Raw genomic sequence first — 24,827 nt, forward strand, 5'->3', positions numbered from 1 at the left:
CCGAGAGCTGAAGAGAGTGGAGGGTGATTGTTTTAGTTCAGCGCTTTACTGACGTCATGCTGTCAATGGCTACCGATCGTTGGCACTTATTTGGGCCAGCAGAGTAAATGGTGGCCGGTGCCTAAAAAATAATAAGTAGCCTATTGTGTACTTTATAAGGATATGAAGCATTGGTGATTGGTGAGATGAAACTGTCAGCAGCTACATTTTGAAACGTTTCCTAAAAGGAAGCCTAAATGAGACTAAAAATGTCATATGACTAGAAATGTTCGAAATTCACGTACGGTATTTACTATTTGTGATTATTGTAGGCATATCTAATGAACGGGTGTTTGTTTGTTTTTAACTGAAGGAATAACATTTGGAGATTTAGGGGCCGGGCTCTTTTGGAAATTGCCTTGCACTGTGGCGCCCTCGTGTGACAGAATGCAGTGGGCTCATTAGTGGGACGCGTGCGTGCATGAAATATCTATGTGCGTGGTGGAGGTCTGGCTCTAGCTACGCGAGATTAGGATAGAAAAGTCAACATGGCGCCGTAGCAACCAGACGCTCCTACATAGAAACGGCCGTGTCCCCAAACATTCCAGCAGTTCGTATTTTGCTTCGGAACGACTGTTGTCTCGTTCGTCCCGGGTGATTTTTTTATATATGATTTTGTTATTTGTGATCACTATAATTTTAATGTTTAGCCCCCATAAATCAGAGCTATGCCTGTTTTCATTTAATCTGTTTAGTTTTGATTATTTACATAAACAATGATACAGGTAGACATGAAGCAAAGGCACAACGATGATGAAGATATCATCAAAGAATTGGTGAGTTTATGAGCAAATAATATCTTTTCTTCTCACACTTGACAACATTACGTTAAGTAATACATTCTAAAATGGGACCAGTTTATTTTCCATGCAGTGACATTTGTGACTAACTGAAAATTGAATATGTATGCAAGTCTACTGTCATTTAGATAATGTTCTTTCTTTCTTTCCGGACACACAAAACATTGTGATTTATTTTACAGTTTTTCTGTCATTTAAACATATATTTTTTTAGAACAAAGAGACATGTAAGACTTACAGGAATCCTGTTACTGAACAAACACTATGTATACTACACAAATCCCTTCAGAATAGTGCTTCAATCCTTTTTTTCTCTCTCTTTTTTTTAACCAAAAAAGATCATTTTTGCCCATTTCCAAAAACGACAAAACTTTGTTAAACTATTTGTTCATATTTCCCAACAGTGTGTGGCTAATGGGATATCCTATGAAAAGATACCACTGGATGGGAGCTCCATTACTTCCCTTGAGATATTCTTCAATGGCTTTCCCCGCATTGTCGGGCTTTCCCTCTTTCCAAAACTCTGCCAGCTGACAATAGTAAGTCAGAACATCAGCCACATTCAAGGCCTCGAATGTTGCCCTCTGCTCCGAGAGCTCTGGGTGGTCGAATGCCAACTGAAGGTATGTCTCCCATGCTTGTCTGGCACTGCAGATTTTAACACGATTATAATACTACTCGTGTTTTAAGTCAATCATTATTTGTTGACATATACACATTTTCAGTATTTGAAATAATGTATTTATGAATTGTACAATATGTGTACCACATGCATCTAGAATAGGCTTTTAATATGTGTGTTTTATAAACATTTTTGCAGGGGATATCTGGGATACAAAATTGCTTTCATCTACAAAAACTATATCTTTATGATAACCAAATAGCGGAAATTGAGAATTTACAGTTGCATGTTAATCTACAAGTGCTGTGGCTCAACAACAACTCCATCACTGATATCAAGGTTTGATTTTTTTAAATTAATGTATCAATCCCCTTTATTGATTATTTACTGGTATATTGCAGAATGTTTTATTTTATTTGTTTGTTAATTCTCAAAATAAAAGGCAATTTTACATAATGCATGTTTCATCAGTTTGTCTTGTTTTGTAAAGGGTCTGGATACACTTCAGAAATTGAGAGAACTAAACCTTGCTGACAACAATATTGAAAGGATAGGTAAGGTAAAGGAGCCGCTACAGTTTTCAGTCAAGTTATGTTTGGACTGTATATGGCAAAATAAGTATTACATTTCTCATCATTCCCATCTCAAGGTCATAACCTTGATCTGAATAAGAACCTTCAACATCTTAATCTTTCTGGGAACAATATCAGCTCATTTAAGGTAAGGCAATCATTATTTTAACAAATAAAAAACATACAGTAGCCTATAGTAGTCATACCAAAGGCTGTTCTAGTCTTTATTCTTTCCTTGATAGGAGTTAATATCCCAAATTGTATTAATCCATCAATAACCCATACTGTGCCTTTACAGAACCTCAATTTTCCCCTTCTCATATAGCATAGACATGAAGGGGGAGCAAATTCCCCTTGGAGGTAGAGAAATAGTGTAGCAGTACTTTTTGCTCCTCAGAGCAAAAAGTGTTTTGAAGAAAACGCAAGATGGCAAAATCTGGCACAAACAGGGCCTATAAATTGTCTTACAAATACAAGTAACAAATATGTTCCCTTCCCTACTGAGTGGGCGTGCAAAGTTTAACATTTAACATTAGTCAGCCCCCAGGAACGCGCCAAGCTGCCCCGTGTCTGAAACCTTCGAGAAATGACAGAGTTACATGATGTGGGGGTCCCCGGAACATTGACATAGTTAAATAAAAATAAATAAATAAATGTCTGGCCTGGAGGAGACAAAAAGCCTTGCTTTTTTATGGAAAATAATGTGGGACTTTAGAGAAAACCGTATTTCCTAACAGGCTAGTATGTTTATTCTATGTGGTTGGTGTAACAGGAGCTGACCCTGCTTGCCAAGTTGCCCCGTCTCAGAGAGCTGGAACTGAAGGACCCCCAGTCGAGCCCAAACCCAGTGTGCCTGCTCTGTAACTATGCAACCCATGTCCTTTATCACATGCCTGGCCTCCAGCGACTTGACACCTATGATGTCTCAAGCAAGCAAGTGAAGGAAGCAGCTGAGGTACTGTACACAGAGGGCCCATCAGTCCTAAACCTATGTTCAGTCCTTTCCCTAAGTGTTCTTCTCCATTCACAGTATTCCCACAGTAATGTCATAAACTTAAAGCTGAACCAACAATTTACAATTTAGGCATTTAGCAGACGCTCTTAATCCAGAGCGACTTACATTAAGCAAGAACAAAAAGCATGGGGAATACATCACATAAAAACATTTATCATGAAACATGCGTAAGCTAAGAAAGTAACAGTGGAATATCTATAATGAAACTATACATATAAGCTATACATCTATACTACTATGATATACATTATGTACTATGACGTGCTATGACTACATACAATGCACTTATGCTGTTTACATAACATGCTATAAGTCTGTATCAAATGCTATCTAAGTCTACAGAATTGCTATCTAAGCAACAGAAATACAAGTGTGTTATCAATTAAATTGAAAACATGTGAGATCAGCCTATCACCCTGATTAGAATAATTAAAACATGCCACAATGAACTCTAGTATGACAAGTGGTGCAAGTATCAAAATAGCAATATATGAATAGAAATAGCTTTGTACATCATAGCACACACATACTGTATACAAAGTGTGAAACCTCCAGAGCATTCAGGCAATATCTACTAATTGTCAGTGAATTTTTCCTTTCCAGGGTACGGTTATGAAGAAGATGATGTACTACAACATGCGTGTCCGCACTGCTCAGAGGAAACTGGCTGAGACCCAGGCCAGTCTTATGGAGCAGAAGAAGACTATGTTAGAATTGCCAGAGGAGCGCATCAGGGCCTTCAGTTATGCTCTCAAGAATGTATGTGCAATCCTGCAAATAGGATGTATTTATTTTTTAGTATAGTATAGGTAGGAGAATGTATGATGGAGCCATCAATTCTCTTGTTTTTATAACATTCTGTTCATAACACACTTTTTTCATTTGTGTGTACTCGTAGTTGGAGTGTGACCTCTCAGAGATGCAGAACAGCTGCAGGAAGTCTGCCCTGACTGAAGATTCAGGAGACAGCAGTGACCTCCCTGCCAACATCAGCCATGATCCCACACCAGAGCATGAACTAAACTGTAAGATGGAAGCACTGAGGGGGAGGCTCAAACATTGGTACAGGAAGTTGGAAGAGTAAGTTTATAAGTTTAAGTTATAAGCCTTTGTCAAAGTTTGTGTTGTTGCGTTTTTCCATGGAGAGCCAATAAACTCCTGTATTGTCCAAACCGTATCTCAAAGTCCTGACCTGTCAGCCTATGCTTGGGGTCACCCCCTTGTCTGGAACCCATAATGAGGACTGCATGCACCAAGTAGTAGTGCAGTCACATCCAGTCTATAAAATCTGCCAAAGGTCAAGGGTGAAATCTAGATTATGGCTTGCACACCTGAAGCGCTCTCCAGTACTAGTGATGGTAAATGGTGCATTTATATAGCGCCTTTATCCAAAGCGCTTTACATAGATTGTGCATTACATTCACCGGGAGCAATTAGGGCTTCAGTGTCTTGCTCAAGGACACTTCGACACTGGGAACCTCATGGTTTTCCCATCCTGCTGTTCTACTGGCCACTCTGAGCCACTGCCGTATAATTTACTTAGGAATACGAGGCCGCGAATTTCCGCCAGCTGTACGCCCGGGGCGAGTTGGTATGTGCTTCATTTGACCCCCCGGGGACCCCCACACGGTAACTCTGTCATTTCTCGACTGTTTCGGACTCGGGGCAGCTCGCCGGAACCGGGCCGGCACCCTGGCCGCGTTCCTGGGGGTCTGGAACTTCCGCAGACCCCACGGGGACCCCCACACGGAGTTGCACCACTCACTTCACACGGGTGTGATTTTTCCTTATAGTTGGAAATGTGTCTTAGCAGTGGAGTAAAAGTACAATAATTACCTCTAAGATGTAGTGTAAGTAAAAGTATTGGAAATTGGATATACTAAATATACCTAAAAATTAGAAACTTAGTTTCCACCACTGCCGGCCAGACTGTTGCTGCATGTCACTCCACTGCTCCTCTGCGTTTCTTGTCTCTTTCGTCACTGTGTCTGTCTGAATAAACTTGAAAATGCCTCAAATAAAAAACGAGCTGTGTCAATAGACTGAAACACTCAGCCACTGAAATTAACACACACATACAGTCCATAGTCAAATGAAGCACACAATCATTCTTTAAGCAAAAGCATCCACTACCATTGAAATAACGTGTTTTTCAGTTGCTTCGTATTGATATTCTGTGCGTTCAATTCTTATTTTAAACTTGGTGTCAGTAAAAAGGAACATCACAGGCACAGCATGGTGACTGGGAATATCATGTTTGTTTTTAGTTTTTTCCAAAAATGATGCAAATTCAACATAAACAAGGCGGAACAAGTCAGATAGAGCCTGCTGGTTAGTCAGTCTAGTTCAGGGACCAATCATAAATCTGACAAAGGGTGAATTGGTTCATGCGTGCTGCCTCATACACACACATAGCATAAGCTACTTCACTTTGTCCAGAAGAGAGTCACAGAGGTTCACAGTCACACTTTATACACATGAGCTTCTGAAAAATGATAAACTATTGTATGTACTGTATGTGAGAGGAAAGCTATTTTCTGTCTTGTTCCAGGATTGAAATCTGGCATGCGCACAAACTGTCACAAGCTACAAGCAGGAATGTGTTTATGGTCGACTGCTTGCTGATGGAGCTGGAGACTGTGGGAAATGTCCGTTTTGAAGAAGGCAGCACTACAGACGCTTGGTACTTCAGATTGTTGTCGTATTATCACGCGAACTAGGAAAACCTATTTAAATTTAAATAACGGAACATTTAAATGTACTGACCCCATTCCATTTGCTCTTTCCAATAGGTTTATGTCTTGTCATGACCTTGTGCAATCACGTTTCTTGGCTGCAGACTACACGCCTCATAGCATCACTGGTGTCAAGGTCAACCGCATTATCCGAATCCACAATCGGGCTTTGATGCTTCGGTTTGAGGACAAACTTCATAGCCTCTTAGCCAGTGAAGAATCCCCTGTGTTCTCACAGTAAGCAAAACTGGACTTTAATACCAGTGTATCTATACTTCTACTACTACTTCTACTATACTACTACTAATAATATTTAGTTAATGTGATATTAATTTGGTTGCATTCCCGAAGGAGTTATAAACGACGGCTGGACTTCTTGTTTTACGTGGCTGACCCTGAAAAAACCACAGAACGGAATGAAATGTTACACATTGCAGAAGAAGGCTTTCAAAATCCAGAACTGTATAAGGTACATGCACCGGAGCATTCATTTAACTGAACAGAGATAAAGTTAAATTCAGAGTTAAATTAACACTCAGGATTCCAACCTTAAGTTTAAAATAGTTTTTTTTTGTCCCGTAGGAGTTGCAGATGGTCATGATTTTGACCATGTGTTTCTCTGTCGTCTGTTCACCAGGCCCCTGGCAGAGAGAACGCTGTACCGCTATCCAACAGCCTGTTTGTGTCTGAACAGCCCAGGATTGAGTTTGCACAGCGCCATGCCAGCCAAGGCAACTCCACGCAAAGCAAGGATGCTGTCCCTTACAGATATGGTATGTGACTTTCTCATGCCTGCATGTGACAGGTTGTTGTGAGCTTGTACTGTAGATCTGATATTTTCGTCATTCGACAGCATCAGACGATGTTGTATGAATTAAGCTTTACACAACGTCTTATTGTTGTGCGAGTCTCCCTCTAACTAAGAACAAGATGCCAGGCAGTGTCATATGTCGAGGTTTAAAGTAGGTAACACAAATAGAGAATAAAAGGTTCTGGACACATGGCATGACCAGAAGATGTGCATCTCGTATCATTGTGCACAGGCATCAGTCCATATGATAAGAGATGGCGATGTTGTCGCAGTGTATGTGTATCAGTGTATGTGCTTAAGTAGATGAGAGTGAATCTAGACATGTATTTATTTACTGGGTCAAGCAGTTACGTCACACTCCGTTTTTAATAACAAAACATTTGTTTCCAGGTCAGACCATTGTTGCCAAAGTATTCTTTGGTAGATGCTTCCCTGTCCGGGAGGGAGACCCAGTGGACAGCAGTTGTTATCCCAAAGCCCACTCTGTGTATCGTACTGTGCATGCTGAACATGGAATACATACAGGTACAAAACGGAACATACAGCACTCAACCATAATGCACTCATTCTATAAATGCACAAAGTCTCTGCGTGTATGTGTCTACTTACGTCTGTAATCCACGTAACTCGAGAACCGTTCGCCCCACCGACTTCAAATTCGACACACTCGCTCCACACCACCACACGAAGTGCTGTGCCCGTTGTCGAGTCCGTCAGATCACCGGTTGTCCAGAACCAGCACAAAAGCCTCTGCCCAGGATCTGACCCTCATCACCCCTATATCTCTATATGGAGCTGGCCTGTTCTGACATCGGACGCCTGCACAGTGGCATTTTAAGCATGTATGGCAACGGTTTGTGTAGTTTGTGACATCAGACCAGGTCAGCCTTATGGTCAGCCTTATATAAGGTGTTTAAGACACAATCTGGTGCAAAATTATCGTAAGGATAAGCAATGTCAAACCAAAAGCGTGGAAATCTGGCAAAAAGGAGAGTAGATGAGAATCCAGTGTGGGTTGATAAATGGGACGGAGCAGCTGTTAAGAACGCACTCGATGATGCAGCTAAGAAGCTCATGTTGGAGAAGTATTGTTATGTGGAGAACTTCAGTCTAATAGATGTCCGTCTGTTGATCTCTACTGTGGCATGTATGATTGCCATGTTTGCTCTGGCCTGGGATTACCTGTATCCCTTCCCAAAATCCAAACCTGTGCTCACCTTCTGCGTCGTCTCATATTTTATGATGAGTGGGATACTGATTCTGCACAAATCATACAAAGAGAAATTCATCTTCCTGGTGGCAGTACAGAAAGTCACAGTGGGGGTGGACCATGTGTGGCAGCTCTCCTCCAGTCTAAAATGTTTTGATGACCAGTACACACTCCAAGTGGGTTTCACGGATGGGAAATCTGGCTTATACCGCGAGGCGAGCTTCACCAAGTCTGTATCTTCGTTCTTTGATGACAGTGGCAAGTTAGTGATGGACCAGTTTGAGAAGTCCATCTCTAAACTCCATGATTCATTGGCCACAGAAAAAAAGAAATAAATTCCACAAATCTCAGTGTCTGAATCTATATCTGTCCCAAATATGGAGATGAGTGAGTACTAATATGAGTACTGCACTAGCTAGTAACCATAGAAAGCACTATACTGAAGAAACAATGTAGGCTTGTTTTGATGTCATATTGACCTCCACATTTTCCATATGGCTCCATATTTGCCTTTCCATTGACTTCTAGTATACATTTTAAGTAACCTTTTGCCCAAAGTTGGTCTATCATAGTTGAACTGCCAGCATAGACTACATTACGGGTACTACGATATAAAACATAATATGTACTATATCTGTGAGTGTGTATCTCTATTCTCTCGATAAGCCCAATATGGAGACAAACTGATGTCATGGATGACTGAACCTTTTAAAGTTTGGGTATTAATTAGATTAATATAATCCAACATGGCGACCACCATTGGAAGACTGCTCAGGACCTCTGCAAGAGTTGCTGCAGGAGGACTGAAAGTTGCATCACTCAGTCCCCATGGAGCCTCAGTCTGTCCATAGGGCCTGTCTGTCAACCAGTGCTCTCAGATTGGCCCCAACATTTTAAAGCTACTGCTGTCCACAATGGAGAGTTCAAGGAGATGACCCTGGACGACTTTAAGGGCAAATACCTGGTCCTGTTCTTCTACCCCCTGGATTTCACGTTCGTGTGCCCGACAGAGATCATCTCGTTCAGTGACAAGGCCAGTGAGTTTCATGACATCGACTGTGAGGTGGTGGGGGTGTCTGTGGACTCTCACTTCACCCACCTGGCATGGATTAATACACCACGCAAGGCTGGAGGCCTGGGCCACATCAACATCCCTCTGCTAGCTGACCTCACAAAGCAGGTTTCTAAAGACTACGGGGTTCTTCTGGAAGGTCCAGGCATTGCACTGAGAGGGCTGTTTCTCATTGATCCACAAGGTGTGGTTAGGCACATGAGCGTGAATGACCTGCCAGTAGGTCGCTGTGTGGAGGAAACCCTTCGTCTAGTAAAGGCGTTCCAGTTTGTGAAGACCCATGGGGAAGTGCGTCAACTAATGAAGACATCAACTCACAGCTCTTACTAAAAAAGAAAAGTGAATGTTCTGTTTTAAGAGGAATGCCACCCTGTTGCTCTCTCTCGTCGAAAAGTTGCTTACCTACTTAATTCAGCATACATCGCACAATGCTGATGCTTGCTAAAAATACGGCAAGCGACATAAACTTATTTCACAGCTAGCTCTCAATATTGTCAGTCCAGACGATCCAAACTATTGCACAAAGCTCCAGCTTACTGATTTAAGCCCTAAGGTCTTTGCAGATGAAAATAGTTAAAACAGGGAATGCTGGTTTCTTTAGCTTCATTTTTGTAAGTATCACTGTCTAGCTGGTAAAATAGGTATTCACCATTGAGGTATTAGTATGCCATAGTGAGGTATACCTATATCCTACTACTGCTACTTTTTTGTTCAGATATTGCGTTGTCCAGCAACATGGTTGCTTCCCTTTTAAATACTAGTTCACAATTAATAGTTGCATCTGTTCATACTCAAAAATAAAAAAATAAAATAAAAAAATAACGTAATTGGAAAGAAAGGCATTCATGTCAGACATCTCTATATTTGGAGTTTTGAGAACTGATTAATCACATTAGAAATATCATCAGTTGTGCTGATTACTAGACTGTTTCGTTAGAGCAGCAGCATTAATCCCTACTGTGCTAACTGTGCATAGCTGAATAGGATGGGGCAGGTTTACATTCCTGTATTTTAACATCCGTTTTTATGGTGGTACTTGCAGAGCCAAATATTTTCTGAGGTGGTACTTGGTATAAAAGGTTGAGAACCACTTTCATATGACTGGTGGCTACATCATGAAGACCAAGATTAAATCTTGAAGCCATTCCCTTACTAGACCAAGATCCCACCCATGTGATAGTTTTTTGTTTGATTTTCCAGAGAGATCCCGCTCCTTACAAGTGCACAATGGCTCGACGACTTCCATTCTCAGACAAAGCCAGTGGTTCGTGTTTGACCATGAGTTGGTCTTGCCCGAGTACCTCATTGACTTTGAGTACATTACCCAGGTAATGTATTTGAATCGCCCCTTTTACGGCGTCGCTCATGAAAGACGGTAGCCATCTATAGTTCTGTCTGTCTGTCTGTCTGTCTGTCTCTCTCTGTCTGGCCAGAGATAGTTAACTAGGACCCACTAATTTATTAGCACATACTACTTTTCAAATGTTCATATAATTGTATTGGAGTAAAAGTACAATATGTTCTATGAGATGTAGTGGAGTAGAAATATAGAAAATTGTAAATACTGAAGAGTGGGCCCAGGCGGTGGCGTAACCGTCTGGGCACCCGACTGGTAATCCAGTCGCAGTGTGCCGCGGGTTCCGACTCCCGAGCCCGACACAGCCTTTACTGCATGTCTTCCCCCATCTCTCTCCAGTTTCCTGTCAGCCTACTGTCTGTCCCTTAAAAAATAAACAATAAAAAATATCTTTAAAAAAAAGAAATACTGAAGAGTGTGACATTTGTCAAAATCACTAAAAGAAGTATAGTACTTGACCACATGACGTACTAGATACACATACTGTACACCTGGGACCTGCACTGTTTGGCAACATCCAACTGCCTTCATTTGTGTTTCTCAGACAAAATCTCTGTTTTAACCCTTTTGATGTTGTATGTTCTGTGTTACTAGCACCAACCTCAGCCTGCTGCCCCTAGCCTTGGCATGAGCACAGATCATACTGCTCCCAATGACATTTCTCTGGATGACGAGGCCCTCAGAATGGACCCTGTGCTCAAACCACGGCCCAAGATGTTGAGCCTGGATGAGAAGATGCTGCTTAACGTGGCCAGAGCCAATGTACTCAGCCAGATCACTGTAAGGATTCAGGCTTTGGTTTTAGCCTTTTATGTGACAAGAACCGTGTAGAGGATTGGCATGAAGCAAATGGTTTTTCCAGCTGGGAATCAAACCAATGAGTCCTCACTGCCAGGCATATTAGAAAGCCTACTGTATATGTTCTAGGCCATCGGGTTGCCCCAGATGTGGGCTTTTAAATGTGACTCATACGTAAAAGTCAGGGAATCTCAAACTGATCGGGCTGCGAACCCCCTGGGATACGGACCACCGCAATGTGACCCATGTGTATCCCATGTGTCCCAAATGTACTGTATGCTTTCATATTCAGTATGCACTGCACTCTCACCTCACACACCAGTGCTGTGGGGCCTTGTGCCTTTTGTGCTGATCACAACCTATTTGGCACATTCAAATTAGGTTGTTTTTTGACCCCATCTGACTGCAACCAGTCAATCCAGTTTCAAACAGAGTAAAGTTAACTGCACCCTCAATCATTCATTTTTACCTTGCTACTGGCACATACTCCTCAACTAAAAATGTAAAACTATAAAAGGGTTCTGTGACTCCAAAACATTTGAGAAACAATACCGTAAGTTAACGCAAATATACTTTTTGCATTCCTAGATACTGAATCTCCATGGCAACAGCCTGAATAAGCTCAAGGAGGTCTCCTGTCTGCGGGCATTGCGGCGACTGACCATCAGCTTCAACGAGTTCACTCGCTTGGATGACATCTCACATATGGTGATACTGTGCAAAGACACAGACATTTTGTGTTTTTGTGAATTGCTACCTGGGAAGGAGTCCAAATCTTGTCCATCAGTTATCTCTTATTTCTTCTGTGCTCTGTAAACGAGAGAGTACGGATTTACTCTCATTGTGCAGTGAATTGTGCAGTGAATCAAAATCACAATTTATGTGCATAAAAGAACAGGAACAAAGTGAATTCTGTCACTATATAAAATAGGGAAAGTGAAATTGCTTTATCCATTGTTTTATTACACTTCATGGTATGTTTGTAGTGTCACAGAAATCGACGACCAATATCTGCGTAATAATGTGACCAACAACAATAGCAGTAGCCGAGATAAGCAAAAGAGAAATTTGCCATGGCAATTCTTTGCTAACAAAAATCCCACATAGGAGCATAGTAACAATTGATAAAGATGACAATATTTGGGCTACACCTGTATGATGCCCGGTCAACTTTACAATCCAATGGTTCTAGCCTAACAAAGTTCAACATAACTTTAAATGACCTTCCGTAAATTGCACAGTACATTTACATATGTGTTGACATTTGCTGCCCAGCCCAACCTGGAGTTTGTGGATGCGAGCCATAACCACCTAGTGACCCTGGAAGGGCTGAGAGGCTTGGGACAGCTCAGACAACTTGACGTGTGCTGGAACAAGCTGACCAAGGCCCGGAAAGAGACTGCTGTGCTCCGAAAACACGTCCCCTCCCTGCTGAAACTGGACACCCGGTACAACCCCTGGCACAGGGTGAGTGGACTACCGTGACAGGAAGTTGTATCAAATGACATGCATATGAATGCCAGTGTTGAAGTGAAGCCATACTCACTGCTCGTACTCATCATATTATTAATGCGTTTTTTATTTTATTATTCATTATTAATGATCTGCTGTAATTGGTGTGTGAGGGGCAGTTGCATTAAATCTGCGTTGCTTCTTCCAGCCGGAGATGGTCAGGATGACCATACTGGGTCGTGTCACGGGCCTCACACATCTGGATGATGTTTTGGTGACAGAGGACAAGGCTGCTGCTGCTATTCAGAGGGCTGCCAGCTCCAGAATTAACCAGGTTACTAATTATTGCCTAATGAATATTACATGTAACGTGGATGTTTGTATACGTACCGCACAGTAGCCTACAGTGCTGTATGCTGTACAAAAGCAATGAGAGTCACAAAATAAATAAATGAATAAATTAAACTTCAAACTGAACTTTTTACACTCTGACAACAGGCTTGTCTGCTAGCTCACTGCCGCACAGACAGCGAGCCCCCTCGCAGCCTCAGCCTGCTTTCAGCAGCCCAGCTCCTATGTCAACTTAGCCCATCACCCTGGGACCTCAACAGAGAGCCAGAACCTGGCTGGACTGCAAAGGTAACTATGCTCATTGCTCAGTGCATGCATATCTACTGTATCTGTCCTTCACATACTGTATCTCGAGAACTGTTTGACCGAAACGCTATGGAGATCCCTGATACTTAATTCTTAATTATTTAAATGTATTTAACTTTGACGCATGAGCAGATCACAGCCCTGAACCTTGACAGCCAGGGGCTCTCCAGGCTCTCCAACCTGGATAAGCTGATCAACCTGCGTTGGGCATCCTTTAATGACAATGAAATTTCTAAACTGGAGGGACTGGACAACTGCCTGCATCTGGAGGAGCTTTCCCTAGATGACAACTGCATCACCAGCATGGACGGTCAGTCATGGACTATAACCATATGTACATGGTATGGTCAGTGAACCACTGGGGTCAACACATATACTGCGTCCATTTATATGGTGTTTTTGAAAAAAAGAAGACAAAAACAAATCTAAAAACTAAAAAAAAAAAGAATTTCCCCTCCCACTTCCCCAATCTGGAAGCCAGTTACATGAAAGCACTATAGAATATCAAAAATCTATTTCATAAACTGCCTCCCCCCTGGCCAGCCAGGGTGCCTGATGGAGGTGAAAGGAACTGGTTGGAATAATGTGTTCCTTCCACGCGCTACGTCCAACCAGGGAAACTCCCCCCTGTCAGGTGTAAAGAAGCAACTTGGACACTCAGGCATGAAGGAAGCATGAGTTCAAGTCCGTTGCTCTCCCCACGTCCACCATATATGGGGACTTGGTTGGCTCAGGGTGTGTAGAGCCCAGGATCACATTAGAAAATTGACACAGGGGTGAAAAATGGGTTACAAAATCGTGGGATAAAAATTATATATATTTTAAAAGAAAAGCTATTTCATTATCACATGACTCCGAGATTATGTTTACTTAATTTGTTGAGATTGGTCCACAATTTGTGTTGCCCCTATCGGTCTAGTTAAATTGCTTTTAGCTCTGCATATAGGCCTAGCACCAGCCAGCTAGTCATCTCCATATTGATTCTAAGTCTAAATGGTGAACTTTTATGCAATATGAACGGCCTCCTAGCCTGATGCTTGCCTGATGATTCATCTGTTTAATCTGTATTATGTGTAAAAATGTTAATGTCTCCCATATTGTTGTGGCAACATTGCAAGCAGTGAAATGATTGTACTTAAAGCCCCCTCAATAATGTGACAATAATAAAAAAATAGTAAAATATAAATTGTAAAACAGAGTAAATAACAGGGTCTCAGCAACAAAACCCCAGCATGATGCATGAAGTATATATTTCTTTCCTTCTGGGCTCCCACAGGGCTGTCCAAATTGTGTCACCTGTCTAAACTCAGTCTGAATGGCAACCAGCTGCCCTGTCTAGAAGCCTCTGTCCTGGGCCAGCTTCCTTACCTGCACTTCCTGTCCGTGGAGAATAATTGCATCGGTTCCATGTCTGGCATCCAGAGGGCCCGCTCCCTCTTTGAGCTTTACATCGGCAATAACCGCATCTGGACAACACGAGACATCTTCCATTTGAAGGTGATGACAGTCTCATGGAATAGTCTTTAACCACTTATTATTAACCACCTATAATGATAAGCCTACAATAGGGACCTAATCACTGCATCAATAAATTGTAGCGTGGAAACATGGATATAAATAACAATGTAGTTTTTCTTCAGTATTTTTTCTTTCTGGTCTACAGTGTGAAGATTTACCTTTTTCTTTTTCTTCAGGCACTGACGAACCTCGTCATTCTCAATCTTTATGGGAACCCTTTAGTGGAGAAACTGGAAAGTTATCGGATATATGTGGTGTTCCAACTGCCCTCCCTAAAAGCACTGGATGGGATTGCGGTGGTACTGTACATCAATAACCTCGAACTATCTGACTGATCAAATTGTAGTCATTCTTTCCTGACTGTGATAAGACTTGATGAAGTCGTTGTATTCTCTCTAGGAAGTCACGGAAAGCGAGAACGCAAAGGATGTGTTTGGGGGGCGTCTGACTCCAGACATGGTGGCAGAGAAGCTGGGCCACTCAAACTACTCAGACATTATTGACCTCGACCTGCAGTCCTGCTCCATTAGGTAATGCATCGGTCCAGAAGATAAGTTGGATAGTGTCAATAATTAAATCATAATATGAGTCAGATAGATTACAGGTTTGATGTTTACTTGTTATCTTATACTTTTCTTGGCACTTTAATTCTTCAACCACTTACCCAGTTGACAAAGGTTCATGGTGCTTACTCCAATCTGACACTTTGTCAGTCTATTTGAATAGGAGCGTCCTCAAAATCCTTAAATTGTACATTGTACTAACGGCAAGGATTTGCAGTTCCTTGTTGAAACGAATCTGAAACATGTCAAGTTAAAGAAAATGTATCCTCTTGGTCCACAGGATGGTGGATCTGACTCCAGCCGAGCTGTTCCAAAGCCTGCACCATGTCAACTTAGAACACAACAACCTCACCTCATTTTCAGGCCTGATCGACCTGCCCAACATCAAGGTTAGGATTTGATTAAGACATGCTACATTCCGTGAGGGTGGACATTGGACACATTAAGGATTTATTGTTAAATAATTCTGGTTATTTACAACTTACTTACTTCCTCGCAGGTTCTCTGTCTGAATTATAATTCCATTGAGTCTATCCTACCCAGACAGCGTGTTCAGGCCCACCTGACAAACAGACAGATTCTATATCACAAAGTCAGCTCCAGTGGCTATGGTCAGCAGGGTTCTTCTAAGGGCAGCAGGTAACACATTGCCACATCTCTCATTATAAATTGAACTGATAGGAAAATGTAATAATACTTTCTTTGATGAGAGATCATGACAGCTTCTTCTCTTATTTCTGCTTTGTTGCAATAGAATACAGTATTGACGTGAATTTCCAGTTTAATACCACTTGGGGGCAGCACTGATCCATGATTGGCTCTTCAATCTCTTCTAATGAAGTTCAGATTCCTTCTATAATAGTTGTTCAGAAGCACACACCTCCCTCCGCCTTTGAATTAATGAATCAATTAGTAAAATACACAGTAGAAAAGCTAAGGCGTTCAGGATATTGATCTGTTTTTCAACAAAAAAATATATTGAAATGTACAAAAGTTCCTATCCTTCTTTGTTTGCTTTTTTATTTCTGAACTATTTTCGTATCATTACAAAATGGAACACACTTTTACCATTTTCCATTCAAGGAATAAATAGAACTGATAAACTGTCATGCTTTTGTGTGCTCTGAGTGTGATTGCCTTGAGTCAGCGAGTGTGGTGCACCTGTGCAGTTTGACTGTTGTAAATTAGGCAGCAGGGAGAGAAGAGAAAGAGTAATTCATTCAACCAGACAGGATTCAAAATCCTCCCATCCTGCGATCTGTGTTTAAGGGAAGCAGGCCCGGCAGACAGCTTGGAACCACTGATGGGCAGCCTGGAGGTGCTGCATTTGAGTCACAATGGCATCTCCAATATGGCCAATCTGCAGCTCAGCAGGCTCTCCAATCTTAAAGCACTCTTCCTTCAAGGTATGTATGGGTACTGTACCTCGCTTACAAAGCCTGTGAAAAATGCAGTGTATAGGGCCTGTGAAAAGGAAAGTGCAGAGAGTGCATTCTTCTTTAGACCCATGTGGGAGATGAGGTTTGAAGAAAAGAAATGGTGACTTTCTTTGCAGGCGCTTTTGTTGGTGTTTGATTGTGTTTTACTTTAGTGGTGATTTGTCGTCATTACACTTAATAGTGATTCAGTCAGTGATTTATCATCATCACCCAACCTCCCCCATTTGACCTTTCATGCCTGGTCTTGCTCTTTTGCTTATAAACCTTTCAAAAATGTATCTCTCACTTTTCTTGCCCCTTAAAGGTAGAGTCAGTGATTTCACTTAATTCAAATATCACTTATTTTTTTGTTTTGTTGTGATAATCCTCTCTACTATAGAGTGTGCTGACCATATAAGGAGTTCCTCCCTGTCCCCAGTTAACCCCTGGGGGTCAAAAAACTTTAGGTTTCGTTTTTGTTCTCTATCCTTATTGGATGAAAGCTTGTGTCCCAAGGCAAAAACGAAACCTAAGGGTTTTTGACTGAAAATCACTGACACCCCCTTTAACTAAAGGCTAATCAACACATTGTATTTTGTATTAGATTAACTAAAGATCCATGACCACGCCACACAATAATAGGCTGAATATCACCACTGTGTCTGTTTTTTGTGGTGCTGGTGGTAATTCCCCCCCCAAATCAATTATATTAAAACAAAACGCACATGTTGCCTCTCTGCATTGCTAGCAATGCTTCAGTCTCCTGACCTGTTATGAAGAGTTCGTCAAGTTCTTTCATGATAAACGTTGGTAGACTGAAACAACAACAACAAGCTATTAAAGAAATAACTGGAGTTGCAAAGTATTTAGTTCACATTTGATTTTAGATAACGCCTTATACCAGTTTTCTTCTTTGGGCTGGTTTTCTCTCAGGTAATGAGATCAGCCAGGTGGAGGGTTTGGAGGGGTTGCTGTGCCTCAGGGAACTGGTTCTGGATAAGAACCGGATCAAAGCCCTCGGCCAGAACTCCTTCGTAGGTCAGACGGTCCTGGTGGAGTTGCACCTGGCAGAGAACCGACTCCGGGAGCTCAACCACCTGGATCCCCTGGTGGAGCTCCGTCGACTGTTCCTCGACATGAACAAGCTACAGGTAGTCTTCTGGGCCGTTGGCCTCTCATCATGGATCCCCATATATGGGCAAGGACAGACAGATGGAAACATCTCCATATATGGGCATAAGAGGGACACAGGCATGTATGGCCTTGGCCATAAAGGGGACACAGACAGAACGATGGGTACAACAACAGATACTCTCACAATCGTTCTTGCATCATTCCCGAGTATGTCTAGTCTAAGTATAATATATTATAAAATTGCGCTGTGGTTAATGATCAATAGTTATAGTCCAATAACATGATACTGTATATGAGTACCGATACTTGGCACCTTAATTATATTTCGATGCCAATACTTTTGTACTTTTGCTCAAGTAAAAGTAATAGGACTTTTACTTGTAACATTGTGGTATTGCTACTTTATAGTCTTACTTCTTCCACTTCTGCTACTGTTCATAGCGCTGCCATAATGACAGGAATTTCAGTCTTCTGTCATACAGAAAGGGTCATTACCACCAAGGTCATAGTCGCCTTTTGTATGATCACTGATCACTGACACAGACGGATTCATTCATATGCTAAACGCGTGGGACATTTCAGAATGTATTTTTATTTCAAACTATAGCTGTATTACTTTTCCGCGTGTTTGCAAACTAGGGGGTGAAATATAGTAATCATGAGTCGTTACCACCCCACTGTGGAAGTATAAAGGAGAATCAACTTTGATTGAAGGTCAGGTCTGTATGTATGACGACGGCGGCGAGGAACAATCAATGCAACGTGTAATCAGCCTTCCGGGCCCACATTGCTTTCTCACCCCAGCAGGCGTATGATTTTCACTTTTGTCTGCGCTTGCATTTTACAATTTACAAATTAGGAATTTAGAAGACATTTATCCACAGCGATTTACAATAAAGAAGGTAAATAATCACATGAATAGAATGCAAAGCTGTAGTGCCTCAATAAACTAGAATTCAAGGTAAACCTAAATCTTTCTAGTGCATTACAACTTTACAGCTTGGTATAATGAATGAATGAATGAATTAATAATTGATGAATTAATTAATTAATTAAGCTCTGAGAGTGTACAAATGTAACCAAATGGACCCACATCGTCAGCCTGGGGTATGTGAAGTGAAATGTCATACGTGTGTGCACACACACGCATGCACACACGCGTGTGGATACACACGTGCGCACGCACACGTGCACACACACACACACACACACACACACACACACACACACACACACGAGGGCCAGGCCACCATGTAGGCCTATTATAAGTGTATTACATTAACAGTAGACAACTGTAACTTTTATTGCTGACAGCTAGTTAGACATTGGTTGTCATTTGTGACGCTGACGCTCCAGATTCTGCACACTGTGGGAAGTCAGGGAACAATCAACAAATTTGTGACAGTGTGGACAGTCAATTCTTCATCATTCCACTGATGGCAGAATCATAGACGCTATTATAGTGAAAACCTAATGCTAAAAGGCTATAAGTAGATATCAAATACTGGAATATCAAATATATCAAATATCAAATATTCCAGTGTGTCAGAGTCTGCATAAGAGTGACGTCTATGAGACACAGCCAAGGCTATGCCAAGGCTACAAGGGAGATACCCTTGTGGCATGCCCAAACTCTCTCGTGAGATTGGTGGAAGCTCACATGTGTAATCTCTCCCCATCAGCTTTCTACCACCATCACTATGCCAAAATGATGAATTATGAAAAGGTTCAGTCCTAATATACTATTACTGTACTTAAATCTGACTCTATGGTCACCATCATATAGGAGGCCAACTCAAGTCATAGGGAAAAGTTCAATAACAAAAGAAAACTCCACTATAATTCAAACTGACTCTGATTTTTAGGACATTTCAGAACTTGACAAGCTAGAAGTCCTTCCTTCGCTGACGGAGCTCTCTGTTGTTGGCAATCATGTAAGTAATTGTCAATTGTTGTGACATAATGATGATGTTGTGAAATTAAGTTATCTGTGATTATAATATTGTCTTGGATAACTACTAACATATTTATAATTTTGTGGTCCTTGTTTATTGATATGAATCCAAAAAGTCCTGTTGGTCATAGAATAATCTCACTCATTCAGAAACAGATTTTCAAAAGCATGCTGACAGGCTCACTTTCTTTCGCTCACTCCCTCAATGACACTAAAACACTCACCCAGTGCTACTCTGTGGTTCTAAATAGAAACACTCACCCAGTGCTACTCTGTGGTTCTAAATTAAGCGATTACACAATGGGCCGTCTGCTGTGCCTCAAACATCGGAGACAAATCCGCTGACCAAATGACACGGCCATCATCAGACCTGATTCGTCGGAGTACAGCACCCATCTGAAGCGAATGGATCAGATCTGTGCAGAACCAACAGCACAAAGCCTGACTACCGTCCATCCACACACAGCTATGATCAGCTGTGGTAGTCTATTTTTTCCTACGTGGCTTCCCATCCCCCCTCTTTCTTTCCATAGGGACTTAATCTTGCCAGAGGGTGGAAGCCAACAGTCACCCTCAGGACCATAACACTACCTCACGCTGTTTCACCCATGTTTCCCTGCCAAAGTCTGTCCGCTACACTCAGCTGCACATACATTGGCATGCACTCCTCTCTAGAACTGCAAGAACATAAAGTTCTATGACTGGACAGACATGGTCAGAGTGTGCCCTGCAGGCCATGGGTGCAGCTGAGCAAAGGGAAGGAAGGGCCAGGGAACTCACTGCAGCAGTTGGGAATGTGGCCTCTGGGCCTTGGCGACCATAGGGATGTCCTGTCTGTGATACTCCATACCTACCAGATGTCTTAGGTTTTTTGGTCAATTAAATGTTTTTTTTTAATATGAATTGCTTTTAGTCTAGCGTCTATACGAGCACAATTGGTGTAGGTCAGGAGTACAGGACAGAGGCTCTGCGATACAACAGCATATATACAGCAGCAGTTTACAAAACACAAATGTGTGTGGGGAGGAATTCATTTACATAATAACGACTAGAAAATAGGAGTAAAAAGAGAAAAGGTGGTCTCTCTCTTCTATTGAGACAATCTGATCCAGTGGTCTGGTAGGTCCTAGCCTGATTATCAGACTGTAGCTTTCTTCAAGAGACGCAGTCCACTCAGAGAGTGGGCGGGGTCTTTGGACTGGATCCAGGCTAGGTAGGTCCACTAGGTCTCCCCCAGCACCCAGGATTACAGTTTAGGCAATTGGAAAAGAATTAATTTGTAAAATTGGGGGATTAAAAAGAACTGGAAAGCACCTGTGTCATTTTAGATTTTACCTAGATTCTAGCAACATGTTTCTCATAAAACTATTTTTAGAATGTATTTAGAAAAATAGCAGATCTGCTATTTTTTTCAACCTTTTTCAAAAATCTTGAATGTCATTTTTTTTAAATCTTTTTATTGATTAAAAAAAAAAGGGGGTGTTCAAATATAAATATATATTCATTTGGGTGTCCTTGGCAAGAAAAAGTTTGAGAACTATACTGATTTAGAAGGCCTTTGTAGAATCGTCTTCAGGTTTTAATGGGGTAATTAATGCATACGTCCATTCCTACCAGGTGACCAGGCGGTCATTACACAGACCAGTGGTGGTGCTGCGTCTCACCAGGCTGCAGGTCCTGGATGGAGTAACGGTCACCCTGGACGAGAGAACCAGGGCTGAACTCCTCAGTACAGAAACACTGGTGAGCACGCGTGCACACACGCACGCACACTTTTTTTTTTTAAGTAAAAACAATAATAGCGATTCATAAAAAGAACTCTGAGAAAACTGATTGTCTTCCAGTAAATTGGTTAAAAGAATGCAGTGCAATATCATTTGAGCAAAACACTCATGCATTGTAGAGAAGAGGCAGACATATGATAGTGTGTATCAGTTATTGTTTTGGTACAGAAATAGTAATGGGGTACTGCTGCAGCGGTCCACAGCGAGGAAGCTCTTAAATCTATGCGCTTATATGACTGACCTAAAAATCAACCAATGCCTTATTTTATGTTAAAAAAAAGAAAAGAAAGAAAGCTTTTAATGGGCCTTATCATATGAATTACAATTCAACTTGAAATCAAACTGTGGATAGAGCAAAAACAGCAACCAAGAGCAGAACTACCAAAACAGACTCTTACAGTCTGACTGATTTGATGCCTGCATAACGAGTGAAGCTGTAATGCTCCTCCAGCGCTGGTGAATTAAAAGCAGCCTAAGCCTGCTGGCTTCATCCTGCTGATTAGATGAAATGTGCCCGGCCGGTAATGCACCAGTGGATTTGCCCCCTATTAGCCGGGTCAGCCCCCGACCCCCTCTGCTTGTTAATAGTGGATGTGGGAATGACATAGTGGAGATCCTGGACTCTCTCATTAAAAACATAAACACAAAGAGCTCTTTTCGTTGACCCTGTAGCCTCATCATTTCATCCTTATGCCTGCTTTCACTCTGCTGACTGTTCTGTTCATATTTTAATTCGGCCGCTGTTATCGTTGAGTAGTCATTACAGTGCCACTCTCCTCAGATGGAGGTTTACTATGTGGGAGCACAGTGATTTAGCCCTCTGTATTCTGCATCGGAGACAGGGTGGGTGTCACAGGTCAAGAAGTATTATGATATATCATGGAACAGACTTAAGAGTTGGGAAAGGTGTGGACTTTTATACTCCACAGCAGTTACTATGTGGATTGGGTTACCTGCAAGCCTTTAGTACATCAGCTCGATTGTTGGCTGAATTGTAGTTGGACATAATTCTAACCATCAATTAGTTGAGTTGTAGCAGGCTCCACATACCAACATTGAGCTATGAAAAAGAGGGAGATTTTCTGCGGTAACTACAAATGGCCTACCCTCAGAATAAATACATCTGTGGCTAGTGGTTAGAATATGGTTGCATTAGGGGTTAGAAAATGAAAGGTCTCTTGCACCAAGTGGACTATTTAGCAATGAATTTATTCTTGGGAACTGCAAACTGAGCAGAGTGGGTTTGAGCGGATGCAGTGATGAGCACATCAGGCAGGGTTTTTTGAGGCATGGATTGTGCATTCAATTGTGAGATTAATTAGAGAAATTACAAATCAGGAGCACAGCAGGAGAAAGAGTCAGACTCCTGCTAGAATCGAGAGTCCTGCCAACATTTTTGCTATTTTAGCTTTCTTGTATGTTAGAAATTGTATGAATGTATTTACTATTGATCATTTTTTCTGTATGTCTCTGCTAGCCCCCAACTCAGTTTACACACACATTATTAACTCTCAAAGGACCACAATGGCCATAACAGCGCTCAAGCTTTTTTGTGTTCTATCCTCTTGACAGGTACATATGTTCATATGCATTTTTGTCAATAAAAGCATAAATGAAACAATTAAGTTCTAATAGCACCTGAGATATTGATCATTAATATATTCTAATACAATACATGTTGATTCTCCTCCCTTTAATATTAACGCTACTATCACAGTGCCCTGCAGGAGCCTCTATGCCTGCACTAGATATGACCCTGCCTGGGCTGCTGCCCCTTGTGTCCCGAAATGTGGCTCTAAGGGGGACGAACCTGAGTGGGGGACTGCAGAACCTCCTGGGACACGACGTCCTCCTACCCTGCAACGTGGACCTGGAGACTTTACCTCACCACGACACATCCAAACGTGAGTGTGACTGACTTTACCTCACCACGACACATCCAAACGTGAGTGTGACTGACTTTACCTCACCACGACACATCCAAACGTGAGTGTGACTGACTTTACCTCACCACGACACATCCAAACGTGAGTGTGACTAACTTTACCTCACCACGACACATCCAAACGTGAGTGTGACTGACTTTACCTCACCACGACACATCCAAACGTGAGTGTGACTGACTTTACCTCACCACGACACATTAATTAAAGATCAATAAATAGTATCAATAATGCAATGTAGAAATACACTGTTACAAGTAAAAGTTTGGTAATCAAAATAGACTTGAGTAAAAGTTGATCTAAAAAGTAACGAGTAAGTAACTACAGTTTTAAAATAATTGTCCATGTCCATGTAATGGAGTAGAAGTAAAAGTATTGAAAATTGGAAACGCTCCAGTAAAGTAAAGTATCCTGAAAGGTGTACATGAGTATTTCTGAGTAAATGTACTTATCTACTTACACCATGCACAGCTGATGCCTCGGCTCTCACAGCCAAGTAAAGGATGAGTTTCTAGTCGTGGGTCATCCTGATGACCTTTCACCCATATAGTGCAGCGAGCCACCGTAGAGCAGCACACTAAGTAATCTTTGTCAGAGTGCATGAGGTCAGTCTCTGTGTGGGATTATTACGGTTATGTGATCTCTCCACTCAGTGTTTGCCGTTCTTTCTCTCATCTGGGCTCTCTAATCCAGTGGTCCTGGGTTCCGGGACCCCCAGGGGCCCTTGAGTGGGTTCCAGGCGAGCCCCAGCCAGACCAAATCTACCGAGGGCTATATATTTATATATATTCTTTTTTTGCACTGGCAGATTTGTCTGGTTTCCATGTTAATATGGAATCAAAATGTGTGTTAAGTGTTAACCACCTCATACATCGTCTATTTGAAAATAGCACACCACACGTCACTATGCAACGTGTTGTGAGCTTGTAGATCTGCTATTTTCAAAGAATCCCTTGCGGCTGGCACACAATATTTTTGGGGGTCCATGGGGGTCCTGGCCAAATTCATATACATTTCCTTGACACAAACAAGTTTGAGAACCACTGCTCTAATCCACACCACTGTTTAATTCCCGACCTCAGACAAGAAGCAGAAACACAGCGGTGCTGCTCGCAGTGGCCCAGCAGAGATCACATTCAGGTACATCAAAAGAACCGGGAGCAGCCGTCCAACCACAGGTCTCCTTCCTGATGGTAACCGGGTCGTCATCACATATCCCAGTCAGGAGCAAGAGAGCAGGTTTGTGAACCATTATTATTACATGTAAATGTTTCTTTATCTTACAAAATATGATACACAGTGAGTGCTGATCTTCACTCATATTGTTGTATTACAGATTCCAGAACAGTTCTTCTAAACCCCCATCAACATAA

At 41.8% G+C, this 24,827-nt stretch overlaps 2 protein-coding genes and 1 pseudogene across 3 annotated transcripts; all 3 read left to right on the plus strand.

Annotated features, from left to right (window-relative positions):
- Nucleotides 1-755: 755 nt before the first annotated feature.
- On the plus strand, nucleotides 756-24,827 carry lrrc9 (leucine rich repeat containing 9; the record flags this gene model as incomplete). Its single annotated transcript, XM_080784217.1, has 32 exons — nucleotides 756-815; nucleotides 1,244-1,462; nucleotides 1,660-1,800; nucleotides 1,952-2,015; nucleotides 2,111-2,181; nucleotides 2,806-2,988; nucleotides 3,652-3,807; nucleotides 3,947-4,128; nucleotides 5,600-5,731; nucleotides 5,841-6,020; nucleotides 6,135-6,252; nucleotides 6,421-6,556; nucleotides 6,985-7,119; nucleotides 10,077-10,204; nucleotides 10,828-11,013; nucleotides 11,620-11,739; nucleotides 12,307-12,498; nucleotides 12,692-12,817; nucleotides 12,982-13,122; nucleotides 13,273-13,450; nucleotides 14,417-14,637; nucleotides 14,835-14,957; nucleotides 15,058-15,188; nucleotides 15,502-15,610; nucleotides 15,721-15,860; nucleotides 16,491-16,627; nucleotides 17,573-17,790; nucleotides 19,639-19,707; nucleotides 21,345-21,470; nucleotides 23,229-23,415; nucleotides 24,537-24,693; nucleotides 24,791-24,827. The coding sequence occupies 32 exons, from the start codon at nucleotides 756-758 to the stop codon at nucleotides 24,825-24,827; spliced, it is 4,503 nt and encodes a 1,500-aa protein (XP_080640343.1).
- Nucleotides 7,549-8,139, plus strand: LOC308329137 (signal peptidase complex subunit 2-like; the record flags this gene model as incomplete). The annotated part of the gene is made up of 1 exon (XM_080783343.1): nucleotides 7,549-8,139. One exon carries the CDS (start codon nucleotides 7,549-7,551, stop codon nucleotides 8,137-8,139), a length of 591 nt encoding a protein of 196 aa, XP_080639469.1.
- Nucleotides 8,551-9,206, plus strand: LOC308329138 (thioredoxin-dependent peroxide reductase, mitochondrial-like; annotated as a pseudogene). Its single transcript has one exon. The product of its transcript is annotated as a thioredoxin-dependent peroxide reductase, mitochondrial-like (transcript).

The sequence above is a fragment of the Protomyctophum bolini genome (assembly GCF_963924005.1).
Source record: "Protomyctophum bolini genome assembly, chromosome: 15".
In the NCBI taxonomy this organism is placed as follows: Eukaryota; Metazoa; Chordata; class Actinopteri; order Myctophiformes; family Myctophidae; genus Protomyctophum; species Protomyctophum bolini.